At 39.7% G+C, this 17,585-nt stretch overlaps 1 protein-coding gene across 6 annotated transcripts in view; it reads left to right on the top strand.

Moving 5' to 3' along the window:
• The first annotated feature begins 569 nt into the window (after positions 1–569).
• Positions 570–17,585, top strand: part of LOC105030525 (C-type mannose receptor 2) — a 35,913-nt gene continuing 18,897 nt past the window's right edge. For 2 of the 6 annotated variants that reach the window (XM_034292968.1, XM_034292966.1), the window contains exons 1-8: positions 570–630; positions 828–873; positions 1,009–1,368; positions 2,427–2,584; positions 2,665–2,890; positions 7,633–7,659; positions 8,350–8,709; positions 8,906–9,063. In XM_034292968.1, the coding sequence (XP_034148859.1) occupies positions 837–873; positions 1,009–1,368; positions 2,427–2,584; positions 2,665–2,890; positions 7,633–7,659; positions 8,350–8,709; positions 8,906–9,063 (1,326 nt within the window). In that variant the 5' untranslated portion in view covers positions 570–630; positions 828–836. Of the gene's footprint in view, positions 631–827; positions 874–1,008; positions 1,369–2,426; positions 2,585–2,664; positions 2,891–7,632; positions 7,660–8,349; positions 8,710–8,905; positions 9,064–9,143; positions 9,373–9,620; positions 11,158–17,585 lie in introns of those variants that run through there. The other 4 variants (XM_020047785.3, XM_020047783.3, XR_004575903.1 and 1 more) reach the window with 3 other exon arrangements.

The raw sequence follows: 17,585 nt of genomic DNA, 5'->3' as shown, positions 1-17,585 counted from the left end.
AAGGTAAATCCTTTAGTATTTAGTTTTAATTTTGATGATGTACAAGGTAAAATAAGAGACATCATTGACAATCAAAGGATATGCGCATGACCAGTCTACATAGGTTGCTTGATAAACACAATACATTTCAAAGAATGAATAACATATAAGCTACAGCCTATTTGTTGAAATATGATTGATAAAGTTGATAAAATTAATGTTACCCAAATCGTGTTTGGTTTTCTAACATTCTAGGGACCATGTCCTGAAATCTAACCCTTGCTAAATCTAACATTTACCCTAACTTTAAGCCAACCCTAACCTTAACTTAATTAACTTTTGCTTAGCTTTTTCCCTAATGGTGACAATGTTGTGGCAACCTATTTTCAGGCTTTACCATCTCTGTGGCGACATCAGGTTGCTCATAGATGTGCCTCCCAACACACACACATACACACACACGCACATACAATTAACTGCGAGTTAACTGCATTCTGATTAAACATAAATGAATGTGAACAAACTGGTAACTGTGGTTTCCCCAAACAATGGGTGTTTCCATTTCCAGACAGATAAATTAAACGGTGAATGAAAAGGGCTGAGTTACACTTCTGATGAAGAGACAGTAACTGCGATAGTTACTCACTGAAGGTAAGATAATTATAACATTTTCATTTCCATATACAGTGGATATAAAAAGTCTACACACCCCTGTTAAAATACCAGGTTTTTTGTGATGTAAAAAATTAGACAAAGATAAATCATGTCAGAACTTTTTCCACTTTTAATGTGACCTATAATGTGAACAATTCAATTGAAAAACAAACTGAAATCCTTAATCTACATAGGGTGCAGCCATGGACAAAACAATGCGTTTGATCACTATTATATCAGGTGAGTAAAGGAAATGCAAAATCATTTCTTCATTGCCTTCTTCTAAGTAATACTCATACTATTTCAATATACACTATAAATAAATGGGTTCTTTTAAAATGTAAAAAAAGCTGCATTTCTGTTGGATCTTTTCAGGTCTGTTCAGCCTTTTCTCATGTTGCTCTTGTCAGTATCACTTTGTGAACATGGCTAAGACCTGGTCTCAAGCTCAGCTTTACTGCAGACAGAACTACGGTGACCTGGTCACCATAGGAGACCAGACAGGAATGGACAAGCTCATTAATGCATTACCTGCTGCTTGGAGTGGACCCGCCTGGATTGGACTCTATAACATCAGCTGGACGTGGTCTCTGACTGACACACAGTTAGAGGGAAGTGGGTTCTGGGATGTAGGACAACCGGATAATGTAAACGATAATGATTTCTGTGTGTACATGTCCAATAAGAAATGGAGTGATGCCAACTGTGACCTACAACAACATTTCGTCTGTTATGGTGAGTTCATGTGTCAGTATTTTCATTGTTTTGTCTGTTCATCTGACTACCCAGCAATATTTTAGAGAAAGCTTCAAATGCCATTGTGTATGGATACATTTTATTTAAAATGAATGATAATGACATCTCATATGACATTATCATCAGGTTGGTGGGGGTGGATAAGTTAAACACTCATATGTCATTATCATCAGGTTGGTGGGGGTGGATAAGTTAAACACTCATATGTCATTATCATCAGGGTGGTGGTGGTGGATAAGTTAAACACTCATATGTCATTATCATCAGGGTGGTGGGGGTGGATAAGTTAAACACTCATATGTCATTATCAGGTTGGTGGGGGAGGATAAGTTAAAGACTCATATGTCATTATCATCAGGTTGGTGGGGGTGGATAAGTTAAACACTCATATGTCATTATCATCAGGGTGGTGGGGGTGGATAAGTTAAACACTCATATGTCATTATCATCAGGGTGGTGGGGGTGGATGGATAAGTTAAACACTCATATGTCATTATCATCAGGGTGGTGGGGGTGGATAAGTTAAACACTCATATGTCATTATCATCAGGGTGGTGGGGGTGGATGGATAAGTTAAACACTCATATGTCATTATCATCAGGGTGGTGGGGGTGGATAAGTTAAACACTCATATGTCATTATCATCAGGGTGGTGGGGGTGGATAAGTTAAACACTCATATGTCATTATCATCAGGGTGGTGGGGGTGAGAGTGGTTAGTGGTAAGAGAGTAAAATTGTTTTGTTTTTCAAAAATGTGGGGCTTGGGCAGGGGTCTTTAGTCTTCATTTTTATTTTAAGTTAATGTTTTTCCTCTTTAGATTTTACTTTTATCTTTACTTGATAAAAAATACACACTGCATGTTTTGCTTACAATTCTAGTAGCTCCAATTTATTCATGAGTTCGATAACTATACTTGAAATTAAGATCTGTATTTTAATACTGACAAATACACACAAATAAAAAACATATACAATATTGTACCTATAATGCTTATTTCGTAATGGTATAATATTGGCTTATCGTTTTTCTGAATAGACAAAAAGACCAACAGTTACATCCTCGCCAGGGACCCCATCAATTATAACATCCTGTCCATGAGTTGGACTCAGGCTAAGATCTACTGTAGGACTCAATACACAGACCTGGCCATTGTGACAGATGCAACACTTTCAGCAGTGCAAAATGCCATACTGGTGAGTTCTGGAAACTTATTCTGAATTGTATCTGCATTTTGGTCATTTGAGTTAAGAGAATCAACATTTACAATCAACAGCAACAGAGTTACGGCCAGGCAGGGTTGGTTGTGTGGATCGGCCTGTATAGAGAGTGGAGGTGGTCCGACAAGAGTGGCTCCCTCTTCAGAAACTGGGACTCAGGAAAGCCGATCGGGGCAGGTCCTGGAAAACCACAGGGACAGTTCTGTGGTGAGGTTCAGTTCCCATCTGGACGGTGGAGCGATGACAACTGTGTTAACACACACCCATTCATCTGCACTGATGGTAAGAATGAACCAGTTTAGATTCTTTTGACTTGTCACACTAATTCAATTCTCTATCTCTTCTGCTGTTGAATTGTTTCCTTTTAATCCCCTTTAATTTATTTTTTCTAGTCAAAATCATCTTTCTCTGTCTTTCTTACGTTACATTTACAAAAATTCTTCTACAATCCCGTTTACAAAATAGTTGGGATGCTTTTTAAATGTAAAGAAAAACACAATGCAATGATGTGCTTATCATTTAAACCCTGTTGTCAATAGAATATAGTATAAAAACAACATGAACATTGAAACTGAGAAATTTTATTGTTTCTCAAAAATATATGCCCTCTTTGAAATTGGTGCCAACAACACATTTCATAAATGCTGAGACAGGTGCAACAAAAGACTGGAAACGTTTTGTAATGCTAAAAAAACCCGCTCACAACTAATTAGGTTAATTAGCAACCAGCCAGTAACATGATTGGGTATAAAAAGAGCATCCCAGAAAGGATGAGTCTTTCAGAAGTAAAGATGGGGATGGGTTCACCACTCTATGAATGTCTCCACTGGCAAATAGCACAACAATTTAAGAATAACATTTCTCAATGTAAAATTGCAATACATTTGGGGATCTCATCATCTGCAGTACATAATATTGTTAAAAGATTCAGAGAATCCGATGAAATCTCTGCATGCATGGTACAAGGCTGAAATCCAATACTGGATGGCTGTGATCTTCAGCCCTCAGGTGGCACTGCATTAAAAACAGACACGAATCTGTAATGTAAATTATTGCATGGGCTCAGGGACACCTCTGAAACAATTGTCTGTGAACACAGTACATCACTGCATTCACATATGCAAGTTAAAAGTCTACCATGCAAGAAGAAACCATATATAAACAAGATCCAGAAACGCCACCGACCTTCTGTGGGCCTCATCCCATTTATGATTCGACTGAGGCGAAGTGTGAAACTGTCCTGTGGTCTGACGAATAAACATTTGAAATTATTTTTGGAAATCATAGATGCTGCATCCTCTGGACTATAGAGAAATAGGACCATCCAGCTGGTTATTAGTGCACAGTTCTAAAGCCAGCATCTGTGATGGTATGGGGGTGCATTAATGCACATGGCATGGGTGACATGCACATCTGTGAAGGCTCCATTAATTCTGAACAATATATACAGGTTTTTTTTCGGGGAAGGCCTTGCTTATTTTTGCAAAACAATGCCAAACCACATTCTGCATGTATTACAACAGCATGGCTCTGTAGTAAAAGAGTCTGGGTGCTAAAGAGTCCATACCTTCACCCACTGAAAACATTTGGTGCATTATGACACAAAAAATACAACAAAGGAGACCCCGAACTATTGAGCAGCAGAAATCATATCAAGCATGAATGGAAATCAATTAAAAATTACAGCAATTGGTCTCCTCAGTTCCAAATTTCTTACCCAGTATTTTTAAAAGAAGAGGGGATGCAACACAGTGATGAACATCGCCCTCTCCCAACTTTTGAAATGTGTTGCTGGCATCAGATTCAAATTGGGCATGTATATTTCCAAAAACAATACAATTTCTCTGTTTCAACATGTGATGTGTTGTCTTAGTACTATATTCAATTAAATATAAGGACAAATGATTTGCACATCAATGCATTACGTTTTTTTTTTTTTTTTTAATTCTCAGCGTCCCCAGCTTTTTTGGAAATGGGGCAGTGGAATATGAATTTCTGTTCTCAATTATTTGTATTTATATCTGTCTTTTTAAATGTATGATAATGGTAATAATGTTGTCTCTATGGATGGGCACAGATAGTTGAATATTCAAATACCCGTGTGTGTGTGTATTGAATAACCCCCATGTTCTACCTATGTGTATTTTTTGGTTGAAATAAATTGCCTTGAATGTTATTTTTCTAAATACATTTAAAATTCCAATCTATAATTATTACATACAGTGGGAAGAACAAGTATTTGATTCACTGCTGATTTTTCAGGTTTTCCCACTTACAAAGCATGTAAAAGTCTGTAATTTTTTATCATAGGTAATCTAAAACAAAAATACCAAAAATCACATTTTCTATTGGGTTCAGGTCTGGAGACTGGCTAGGCCACTCCAGGACCTTGAGATGCTTCTTACAGAGCAACTCCTTAGTTGCCCTGGCTGTGTGTTTTGGGTCCTTGTCATGCTGGAAGACCCAGCCACAACCCATCTTCAATGCTCTTACTTAGGGAAGGAGGTTGTTGGCCAGGATCTTGCGATACATGGCCCCATCCATCCTCCCCTCAATACGGTGCAGTCGTCCTGTCCCCTTTGCAGAAAAGCATCTCCAAAGAATCAGGTTTCCACCTCCATGCTTCATGGTTGGGATGGTGTTCTTGGGGTTGTACTCATCCTTCTTCTTCCTCCAAACACGGCAAGTGGAGTTTAGACCAAAAAGCTCTAATTTTGTCTCATCAGACCACAAGACCTTCTCCCATTCCTCCTCTGGATCATCCAGATGGTCATTGGCAAACTCGAGACGGGTCTGGACATGCGCTGGTTTGAGAAGGGGGACCTTCCATGCGCTGCAGGATTTTAATCCATGACGGCGTAGTGTGTTACTAATGGTTTTCTTTGAGACTGTGGTCACAGCTCTCTTCAGGTCATTGACCAGGTCCTGCCGTGTAGTTCTGGGCTGATCCCTCACCTTCCTCATGATCATTGATGCCCCACGAGATGAGATCTTGCATGGAGCCCCAGACCGAGGGAGATTGACCGTCATCTTGAACTTCTTCCTATTTCTAATAATTGCGCCAACAGTTGTTGCATTCTCACCAAGCTGCTTGTCTTCTGTCCTGTAGCCCATCCCAGCCTTGTGCAGGTCTACAATTGTATCCCTGATGTCCTTACACAGCTCTCTGGTCTTGGTCTTGGTCATTGTGGAGAGGTTGGAGTCTGTTTGATTGAGTGTGTGGACAGGTGTCTTTTATACAGGTAACAAGTTCAAACAGGTGCAGTTAATACAGGTAATGAGTGGAGAACAGGAGAGCTTCTTAAAGAAAAACTAACAGGTCTGTGAAAGCTGGAATTGTTACTGGTTGGTAGGTGATCAAGTACTTATGTCATGCAATAAAATGCAAATAAATTATAAAAAAAATCATACAATGTGATTTTCTGGATTTTTCATTCCGTCTCTCAAAGTTGAAGTGTACCTATGATAAAAATGACAGACCTCTACATCCTTTGTAAGTAGGAAAACCTGCAAAATCAGCAGTGTATCAAATACTTGTTCTCCCCACTGTATGACGATATATGATGACATTTAAAAAAAGGTATACCGTTTTAAGTCGTTTTTATAACATGCGCTCCTTCACACGTGCATGTTTGTTGTTTACGTTCCTCAATCAAAGTGGTAGTAGTGTGGTTTGGGCCTAGTCTGTCAGGATGACGCAATATATACTTCTTAGCCTACTATCAACTAATTCAAGGAAAGATGGAATATATTTACTGAATTACTGTTACCTCCGGAAATAATATTTGGCCACAAAACGCTACGTAAAGTTCTGCTGTGGAATCAAAAGGCGGTTGAGAGTGCAAACGGTGAGTTAAGCAAATAGGATTCAGCTGGCAAGCTTAGCTAACTAGCTTCTCCAGACTCTTCCATCCAATAATCTCAATGTTGTGTGTTGATTAATATTGTCTTCTAGTTTGGCAGTTTTGCGTGTCAACCACACGGCTTCCTCCATATACGCAGTTGCTTTTGTTGTGGAAAAATGTGTCTTCTTGCCAAAAAGGATGCAACAACTCAAAAGCATGCAATAACTCAGGAGTTTGTGGATTCAAATTAGAATTTTAATGAGCAATAATAAAAGCAGAGGAACAACTCCGGACACACATTTATACAGTGTTATCTTGCACAACCTTTCTGGCCATCCCCTTATGTTATTTCTTGGGCGGATCTTTCTCCCCATCCACCACCATTGTTTCACAACCTTCCAAGATCCGTTCCTTGTTCAATATTGGTGGTGCAAGAAACTTAAGAAACTTGTATAAAAATAATAGAGCCAGTAGGGCCCTTTATATTCATTGTTACTTGATTATTGTGCCTACTACCCATACATCATTTGATTATACTCAGGGAAATGATGTTGTGTCTGGGATGTTAGTCAGGGTAATGATGTTGTGTCTGGGATGTTGATCCAGTGTAATGATGTTGTGTCTGGGATGTTAGTCAGGGAAATGATGTTGTGTCTGGGATGTTAGTCAGGGTAATGATGTTGTGTCTGGGATGTTGATCCAGTGTAATGATGTTGTGTCTGGGATGTTAGTCAGGGAAATGATGTTGTGTCTGGGATGTTAGTCAGGGTAATGATGTTGTGTCTGGGATGTTGATCCAGTGTAATGATGTTGTGTCTGGGATGTTAGTCAGGGAAATGATGTTGTGTCTGGGATGTTAGTCAGGGTAATGATGTTGTGTCTGGGATGTTGATCCAGTGTAATGATGTTGTGTCTGGGATGTTAGTCAGGGAAATTATGTTGTGTCTGGGATGTTAGTCAGGGTAATGATGTTGTGTCTGGGATGTTGATCCAGTGTAATGATGTTGTGTCTGGGATGTTGATCCAGTGTAATGATGTTGTGTCTGGGATATTAGACAGGGTAATGATGTTGTGTCTGGAATGTTAGTCAGGGTAAAGATGTTGTCTGTAGTGTTCAGCAGGTTAATTGTTGTTCTTTGTGTCCTATATCAATGAAAACCACAACTATGGTCCAAACAGCAACAACTGCAACAACCCAGAGTACAGGTAGGTTCAGTTTTAACATCTGATGAAGGACTTACTATCCATCTGGTTTTATGTATCTATGGTTCTGGGAATCCTTCTTGGGGAAAAATAGAGCAAATGCTACACTAGACAAAATGCTTAGTAAATCTGCCTTCTTAATTTTTATTAATTTGTTATTACATCAAAGAATTAGAACATTAATAATTCTTGAATTATTTGACAATTGGAAATTCGGTAACCCTTCAAATTACAGCCCGTTACTAGCAGGGTCCCCATGTAAAGTAAAGTTGTGCAGGGCATAAAAAATTGCAGCTTTCTGTTGTCTCTTAAATCCTTAATTCTGCGAGCGAACTTGCAATAAAATAATTAGTAAAGTCGCCTTTAAATGGTAAATGGATAAACACGAATAAGAATGAAAGTGATATACTTTCAAAATGTCTTTTCTTTTATCACCTGTCTGTTTACTAAGTAGTTTTGGAGTAGTATCATTCATATAAGTATACGTAAGACCTACATTGTTTCTACATAACTACCCATTCTTACAACATACTTACATTCTTGTTACTACATAGTTACGTGGGAACTACCCTGTAAATAACGGGCTGTAATTTGTGTTACTGGAAATGAATCTTCATTTTGCAGAATGTAAGTGTTCATTCACCATTTATAACCCTACAGCATTTTTATACCTGATCCATTTGTTTATTTTAGGTCTGAGCAGCTTCCCCTCATGCCTCTCTAATCAATATGAGTTTGTCAACATGGCTAAGACCTGGTCTCAAGCTCAGCTTTACTGCAGACAGAACTACGGTGACCTGGTGACCATAGGAGACCAGACAGAGATGGATAAGCTCATTAACGCATTACCTGCTGGTTGGAGTGGACCAGCTTGGATTGGGCTTTATAACATCAGCTGGACATGGTCTCTGAATGACACACAGTTAGAGGGAAGTGGGTTCTGGGATGTAGGACAACCGGATAATGTAAACGATAATGAATTCTGTGTGTACATGTCCAATAAGAAATGGAGTGATGCCAACTGTGACGGACAACAACATTTTGTCTGTTATGGTGAGTTAACGTGTCAGTCATTGTCATTCTGTTCATCTGTCGGTCCATCAATCAGTCCGGAAGGTTTTCTAATACCTGAGTGCTTTTAAAGAGTCGAGGGATTTCAAATGTTAATTTTTATTAATTTCTTATGTTTATTAATCTGTATTAATAAATGTATTTTATTCTATTATAACATAAGCTTTTTTCTCAATAGACGCAAAGACCAACAGTTACATCCTCGCGAGGGACCCCATCAATTATAACATCCTGTCCATGAGTTGGACTCAGGCTCAGATCTACTGTAGGACTCAATACACAGACCTGGCCACTGTGACAGATGCAACACTTTCAGCAGTGCAAAATGCCATACTGGTGAGTTCTGGAAACTTATTCTGAATTGTATCTGCATTTTGGCCATTTAAGTTAAGAGAATCAACATTTCCCATCAACAGCAACAGAGTTACGGCCAGGCAGGGTTGGTTGTGTGGATCGGCCTGTTTAGAAAGTGGAGGTGGTCCGACCAGAGTGGCTCCCTCTTCAGAAAATGGGACTCAGGCAAGCCGATCGGGGCAGGTCCTGGAAAACCACAGGGACAGTTCTGTGGTGAGGTTCAGTTCCCATCTGGACTGTGGAGCGATGACAAGTGTGTTAACACACACCCATTCATCTGCAAGTGTGATGGTAAGACCAAATAAATTGGATTCCTCTTATTTTCTTTTTTAGTCTAATTAGGGTAATGATCAACCTGTTATATCAGATGTTGGGGGCTCTAAGTTGGGGGCTCTAAGTGACTGCTCATGTCACTTATACCTATAACTGGTCCTGGAGTCCAGGGAATTAATGTTGTGTGTGTGAACATGAACGGCAGGGTTTTGATATTGTGTCTGTGATGGTGATGTTGATAATTATTGTTCTTTGTGCCCCAACAGCGACAAAGAATTTACCAAATGTAGTCCAAACAACTGAACTTTCTACTACCCAATCCACAACCACAAAATCTACTACAACGTCAACAACAAAACCAACTACTACCAAATCCACAACAACAAAACCAACTACTACCAAATCCACAACAAAATCTACTTCTACCAAATCCACAATAAAAAAGTGCAACTGACAGTGATCACTAGGTTATTGTTTATCACGCGTTTAAGTCAACAATGGGATTCCTTGCTTTGAACTTTGAGTGGTGTGACCGCGGTTTTGGGGTCATGGAGATAAATATTCCCAACGATGTCAAGGGTTAAAAGGGTTCATTTCCGGAGTCTTTTAGGTTGTGTCTGTTAGGGAGGGGTGGGGTAGCCTCCAGGATGTTTAGTTTGAGTAATAAAGTGTTTTATGTACATGTTTAATACATGCGTGTGTCAGGAAATTGTTTGAGATTAAGGGGCCTGGGTTTCTTGAGATGTTGGGGGGTTCTGGGTTTCTCAGTGTAGGGAGGGGTGATGAGCACTCAGAGAACGTTGCGTGTTAGATTTTTTTATTGAATGTTTTTTCTCTGGTATTGGTTGGTTGGATGGCTGGTAAAAACAGAGTATATCTAAAATAATATTCAAATACCCTGTTCACAACCCATAACATACAATGCTCATTCCGGTTTTGGTCAGCAATGTAAACTCTAACATTGATTGATCCAGCAAAAGGTGTTCAATTGGTTATAGGCTATTCCTATTTCCTATTATTCCTATTATTTGTTTTCTAATGCCTATTAATATCAAAGTAATCTAAAAGCCTTCAGTATTCACATTACATTACTGGGTTTGAGTAATAAAACATTTACATTACGGATTACAAATGTGGACAGGTAACTTGTAACTGAAATGGATTACATTTAAAAAGTAACCTACCCAACCCTGGATATCAATGACTGGGAACAGACCCGAAGATTAAGAAAATCTGTCTCCAACTCAGGCATACTGTGCCTAAAATATGCAGAAAATGTTTCTCCTTAAACCCTTAAGGCTTAAATGATATAGTCATTGTTGTGTTTAACTGATATAACTATTGTGGTGTATAACTGATATAATGGGTAATTGTTTATGTATGTTGTTTGAGAAAATATATTTCTTTTGAGAAATGTAACGGACCTTATGATGCAAATTATTGAAAGGAAAGTGAATGACACATCCAAAACTTTTGTTAATGCTGAACGTTTGAAAAGAATGGAAGAAATCTTGGATCATGCTATGGCTTAGAAATGGGAAGAATTGATATTGCACGGTGTAGAGGGGCGACTACAAATATTATTATCTAAGGTTTTACGTTTTTGTCTTTGAACCATCAGTGACATAACGTCTATCATTTAAGTTGTTTGTATGCTTACATCGATGTGTGTGTTTTACAAATACACAATCATAGGCCTGTAACTGAAATATTCAATCTCATGAATTATATAACTGAGAAAGCTGATTTTAAACTCATGATTGATCTTGTGAATCTTGTTAAATAAAATGGAAATATATCCTCCGCAATGTTAGAATGTCATTCCTATTTCTGTAACTGTTTGATGCATACTTTGGAATACTCAGAATAATAAGAGTCAGGAGGATGGAGCAGCTAAAGAAAAACATATTTCAATGCCTCTCATCCGGGAACACGCGGTCGTATACGCCGATCCAGAGCATCCCAAACATGCTCAATGGGTGACATGTCCGGTGTGTACGCTGGCCATGCAAGAACTGGGATGTTTTCAGCTTCCGGGAATTGTGTACAGATCCTTGCAACATGGAGCTGTGCATTATCATGCTGCGACATGAGGTGATGGTCGTGGATGAGTGGCACAACAATGGTCCTCTGGGTCTCGTCACGGTATCTCTGTGCATTGAAAATGCCATCAATAAAATGCACCTGTGTTCGTTGTCCATAACACACGCCTGCCCATACCATAACCCCACCGCCACCATGGGCCACTCGATGCATAACGTTGACATCAGCAAACCCTGTACAGTGAAAACCGGGATCCATCCGTGAAGAGAACACCGCTCCAAAGTGCCAGACGCCATCGAATGTGAGCATTTGCCCACCCATGTCGGTTACGATGACAAACTGCAGTCAGGTCGAGACCCCAATGAGGACGACAAGCATGCAGATGAGCTTCCCTGAGACGGTTTCTGACAGTTTGTGCAAAAATTATTTGGTTATGCAAATCGATTGTTGCAGCAGCTGTCCGGGTGATGTGCTTTGGGTCCCTGCTAGTGTGAAAATAGTAATGCTGACTGTTTTGAGTACAGGCCAGGAACCAATATCTCTATTCCTGTGTTGATTAGAAATAGAAGGAATCGTGAGCATGCAACCTATAAAGTCAACTTGTCTAATCTGTTAACTGAAACACGTCAACCTACTAGTCCAGGAACCCCTAATATATCTATTAAGCTGGCTTTACTTAATATCAGATCTGAAAACAGCTGCCAATAAGCCCCTATTAAAAAAGAGAACACTGGATGCATCTACACTCACCTAAAGGATTATTAGGAACACCATACTAATACTGTGTTTGACCCCCTTTCGCCTTCAGAACTGCCTTAATTCTACGTGGCATTGATTCAACAAGGTGCTGAAAGCATTCTTTAGAAATGTTGGCCCATATTGATAGGATAGCATCTTGCAGTTGATGGAGATTTGTGGGATGCACATCCAGGGCACGAAGCTCCCGTTCCACCACATCCCAAAGATGCTCTATTGGATTGAGATATGGTGACTGGGGGCCATTTCAGTACAATGAACTCATTGTCATGTTCAAGAAACCAATTTGAAATGATTCGAGCTTTGTGACATGGTGCATTATCCTGCTGGAAGTAGCCATCAGAGGATGGGTACATGGTGGTCATAAAGGGATGGACATGGTCAGAAACAATGCTCAGGTAGGCCGTGGCATTTAAACAATGCCCAATTGGCACTAAGGGGCTTAGTGTGCCAAGAAAAAATCCCCCACACCATTACACCACCACCAGGCACACAGTGGTAACAAGGCATGATGGATCCATGTTCTCATCCTGTTTACGCCAAATTCTTACTCTACCATCTGAATGTCTCAACAGAAATCGAGACTCATCAGAAATTGCTTAAATCACCTTTCTTTCCCATTCTGACATTCAGTTTGGAGTTCAGGAGATTGTCTTGACCAGGACCACACCCCTAAATGCATTGAAGCAACTGCCATGTGATTGGTTGATTAGATAATTGCATTAATGAGAAATTGAATAGGTGTTCCTAATAATCCTTTAGGTGAGTGTATAATGAACAACTATAGACCTGTATCAAATCTCCCTTGTATAACCAAGATCATTGAGAAGGTTTTCTTCAATCAATTCAGCAATGTTGTCTCTTAGACAAATTTCTATCAGGTTTCCGACCTCACCACAGTACTGAAATGGCCCTGATTAAAGTTTTAAATGATATACGGCTGAATACTGATTCAGATAAAATAACAGTTCTCGTTCTATTAGATCTCAGTGCAGCATTTGACATGGAAAATAGTTTCCTAAGTGTAAACTATTCATAAATCTTTTGAAATGTAAATATTATTTACAGTACATTCTTGAAGTACATGACTTCATAGTATTAATCAATACCATTGATAGTTAAATTATTTGCTGATAGCATAGCATTTCTTTATTTGATTTTTCCTTAATCTACATATGGTGCAGCCATGGACAAAACAATACATTTGATCGTTGTGTTATCAGGTCAGTAAAGGAAATGCAAAATAAATTCTTATATTGCTTACTTCTGAATAATGCTCATACTATATCAATATACATTTTAAATAATGTGTTCTTTCAAAATTTATTTTGGTGTTTTCATACATACTAGTACACGTATGTGAGAATGCTGTTCATTGCCTATAGCTCAGCCTTCAACACCATTGTGCCCCACAAGCTGGTAGTGAAGGTCAGGGATCTGGGTCTCGACCCCACTATGTGCAGATGGATCCTGAACGTCCTGATGGGCAGACCCCAGGTGGTGCCACCTCCTCCTCACTGACTCTTAGTACTGGTTCCCCCCAGGGCTGTGTGTTGAGCCCGCTCCTGTATTCTCTCTTCACCCACGACTGCCTGGCAACTCATGTCTCCAACACCATCGTTAAGTTTGCTGATGACACAACCATCATAGGCCTGATCTCTATAGAGACGAGGTAAGGTCAATCAAATGTATTTATAAAGCCCTTTTTACAACAGCAGTTGTCACAAAGTGCTTTAAAGAGACACCCGGCCTTAAACCCCAAGGAGCAAACAACAGTAGTGTTGGATTTCAGTGGCTAGGAAAAACTCCCTAAGAAGGCCGAATTTTAGGAAGAAACCTAGAGAGGACCCAGGCTCAGAGGGGTGACCAGTCCTCTTCTGGCTGTGCCGGGTGAGATATTAAGAGTCCAATTAGAATAATAGACTCTGGATTTAGCCCAGAGAAATGTATTTGATTCTAGACTAGGTCAAAAGTATGACCAGGTGGACAAGGACAGCAACGGGCCCCCCAAACCAGGTACTCCGCAGGTGTGGACCAGGACCTGATCTTCTCCTAAAATATAAAACTGGAGGAGACTGAGGAAAGTTAGAAAGGGCATTCCTCATATCCCCCAGCACAATAATATAACAGCGTAACATTTTGGAACTGAGATGGGGGGGTCCGGCGACACTGTGGCCCTACCCGGGGGAGGCCCCGGACAGGGCCCAACAGGCAGGAAATCAATCCACTCACATTGCCAAGTATCAACTAATGGGACACCCACCAACCGTAACCCCCCTGAAGGAGGGCCGAGTATTGCCAGCAGCGTACAGCCCAATTGCACAAGTGCGCAACAGAGAGACAACAACAAGCTAGTGACTCTTCCCCTGAAAGGCATTGGAGGGAGGGCATCCCAGTGGCGACGAGAACCCACCTGGCAAGACAGCAAGGGTGGACAGCATCAACCCTACTGGTCACCTTCACGCCCCGGGGCCAGGCTACACCTATTTATAAACCGTGCTGTAGAGATGAGTCTTTAGTAGACACTTGAAAGTTTACATTTCTAACCTTAATTGGCAGATCATTCCACAGTAGTGGAACTCTATGAGAAAAAGCCCTGCCGCCAGCTGTTTAGAAATTCTAGGTACAATTAAAAGGCCTGCATCTTGAGTCTGCAGTAGAGTGAGTTCACAACAACAGGTTCCTCAGGGTCAATATCAGTGATGACATGATCTCATCACTAACGTCGTGGTGAAGGAAGCCAGGAAACGGCTCTTCTTCCTATGCTGATTAAGGAGATTTGGCATGGATTCCAGGATACTCTCCAACTTCTACAGATGCACTATCGAGAGTATCCTGACCGGCTGTGTCACCGCCTGGTATGGCAGCTGCACCTTCCTCAACCGCAAAGCCCTTCAGAGGGTTATTAAAACATCAGAGTGCATCACAGGGTCTGACCTGCCATCCCTGCAGGATCTCTACACAGAGAGATGTAGGAGGAGGAGCAAACAGATCATTACAGATCCCAATCCCCAGATCCCTAATAAATAAAAACCAAGCATTTCATTGCCGTAACTTGTTATTGCAAATGACAAATAAACCTTTTGGACTTGAACTTTTTATCCCTCCTTGGACCACTGTCAGTAGGTACTCCCCACTGCTGACCGGGAGCACCCCAAAAGCCTTGTCGTTTCAGAGATGCTCTAAACCTAGTTATCTGGCCATAAAAATGTGGCCCTTGTCAATGTCGATCAGGTCTTTACTCCTGCCCATTTTTCTTGCATTCAACTTGTTGACAATGCGAACTGATTGTTTGCTTACCATCTAATCTACTCAGACCTTGACATGTACCCCCGTTAGGAGATGATCAACATTATTCGCTTCACCTATGTTTTGGTTCATTGCTTTATATGTAACTCATCAATTTCTAGGAACCCCATGTAGTGCTCATCAAGAAAGGCTAGTGCTCTCCAATTGGCTGGGCATGTTCTAGGGTCTAGGAGAATAATAAAAATGATAATTATAATGACACCGCCACATGAATTGAATCTGACTTATTCTGTCTCATTCATCTTCGTAATTGGTGTGGAGTAGAAAATGAACTGTCAAAACGCACACGCGTCATGTTGTTTGCACACACACACACACACACACACACACACATATATGTATATATATGGAAATGTATATATATGGAAATATATATGGAAATGTATATATATGGAAATATACACACAAATATTTATATATATATGTATAAAAATATCTGTGGAAGGACAAAGCTGAATGTTCCAATTTTTAATGGTCAGATTTTCAATCAACAATAACGATGCGGCATTAATCTGTATTTATAATGCCAATTAGGATAAGGCAAAAATGGTGTCATGGCAAACAGTTTATACAGTACTACAGTATACTGTACAGCTTTAAAACCAACCTTACATGCTGTTATGTTCATTCACAGACTCTGTAAAACAATCTGTTTCCCCCACTAGAGGGTGCTCAATTGCTTTGTTTCATCTCGGTCTGTTTTAGTCTTATCTGTGTCCCGTTTTCCCCTCATTACCGCTCTAGTTGCTTGTCTGTTTGTTGGTTATTGTTTCAGTCTGAGTTTCCTGCACTTTAGGTTTCAGTCCTGTTAAGCCTTGTTGTGATTAAGGAAGTCTTTGGATTAGAAGTCTGTATTACTCTTATTCTTCTCATTCATAGGATGTGGCACCTTTCACCAGAGGTGTATATTTGTTCACTTCCCTTCATGCAGAGAGATATAGTCCAGTAAATGCAAACTCCTTCCAGCTCTTACTTAATCCAGTGCCATTTTTGTTTGGTTACCCAAATAAAAAAAGCCTTGATCATCCTTTAAAAAACGAACAGCCTTTAGCAGGTAGAGGAGGAAATCCAGTAAGCATTAAAAAAAATTGGGAGTCAGTGAAGAGCTGAGAGGTATACTACGAAGGGTGTTCAACGTACTCAGATTTAACTCGGTTTTATCAAGGAAAGTCAGGGTTGACAAACACTGATTGCCTAAAGTGGTGTTAAACAGTATTACGACGGCGACTAAGATGTTTGTTAAATGAATCGGTGTTCGACCTAAAATGGTCCATATGGAAAGTAAATATATTTTTGCAATGCAAAATTAATGTGGAATATATGAATATATGTCGAATAAATGTAACTTAATTCAAAAATGTATTTCTAAATGTATTTTTATTCTGAAATTTATTTGAAAATGTATATATACATTTCCATTTGTCTAAATGTATTTCATCGTCAAAAATGCTCTCATTACAATATGTATTTTGTATAGAAAATAGCCTACATTACAAAATGTATTTTGAAGCCCATATTAAAATGCATTTTTCAGATCCTTTGAAAGTTAAAAGATGAAATGTAATTATTGATTATATCACTTTTAGGTGTTGAAACATTATTTATAGATATACATTACCAAAATACATGTCATCTTAAGGTCACAAATATATTCTAACGTACTATTAGCAATCTTGGTAAGGGCACAACTTGCCCCCTGAAATTCTAAATATATTAAAAATACATACATTTTCTTTATGGGGGGCGCGTTCCGCAACGCAAGCTGAGTTTTTGCACAATGGCTGGTGGAGCATTGTAAAATATTTCATTAAAACATAATAACCTATCTTTTAATGGGGGTTATTACGTTTAACACCTGCCTCCAATTGGGGAAACCAAAAAGGATTGGAGGTGGCTAGAGGTGCCACCTCCTGTCCTGTCCTGACTATGCCCCAAGCCCAGCGCAGAGATGGCTAGGGGAATAGCCAGGACGTGACACCTACTTTACAAGCCTACTTTAGCCATTTACAAGCCTCTAAAGTGTAATTAAGATAAATCAGAAATGACTGTTCAAAGTCATAATCCCCCGTTCAACTTGACTATCAGTATGCATGGCAAGAATGCGACTGAGTAATTCATAGTCA

This window comes from Esox lucius, chromosome 7 (genome assembly GCF_011004845.1).
Source record: "Esox lucius isolate fEsoLuc1 chromosome 7, fEsoLuc1.pri, whole genome shotgun sequence".
Lineage (NCBI taxonomy): Eukaryota > Metazoa > Chordata > Actinopteri > Esociformes > Esocidae > Esox > Esox lucius.
This window is presented reverse-complemented; position numbering and strand designations above follow the sequence as displayed.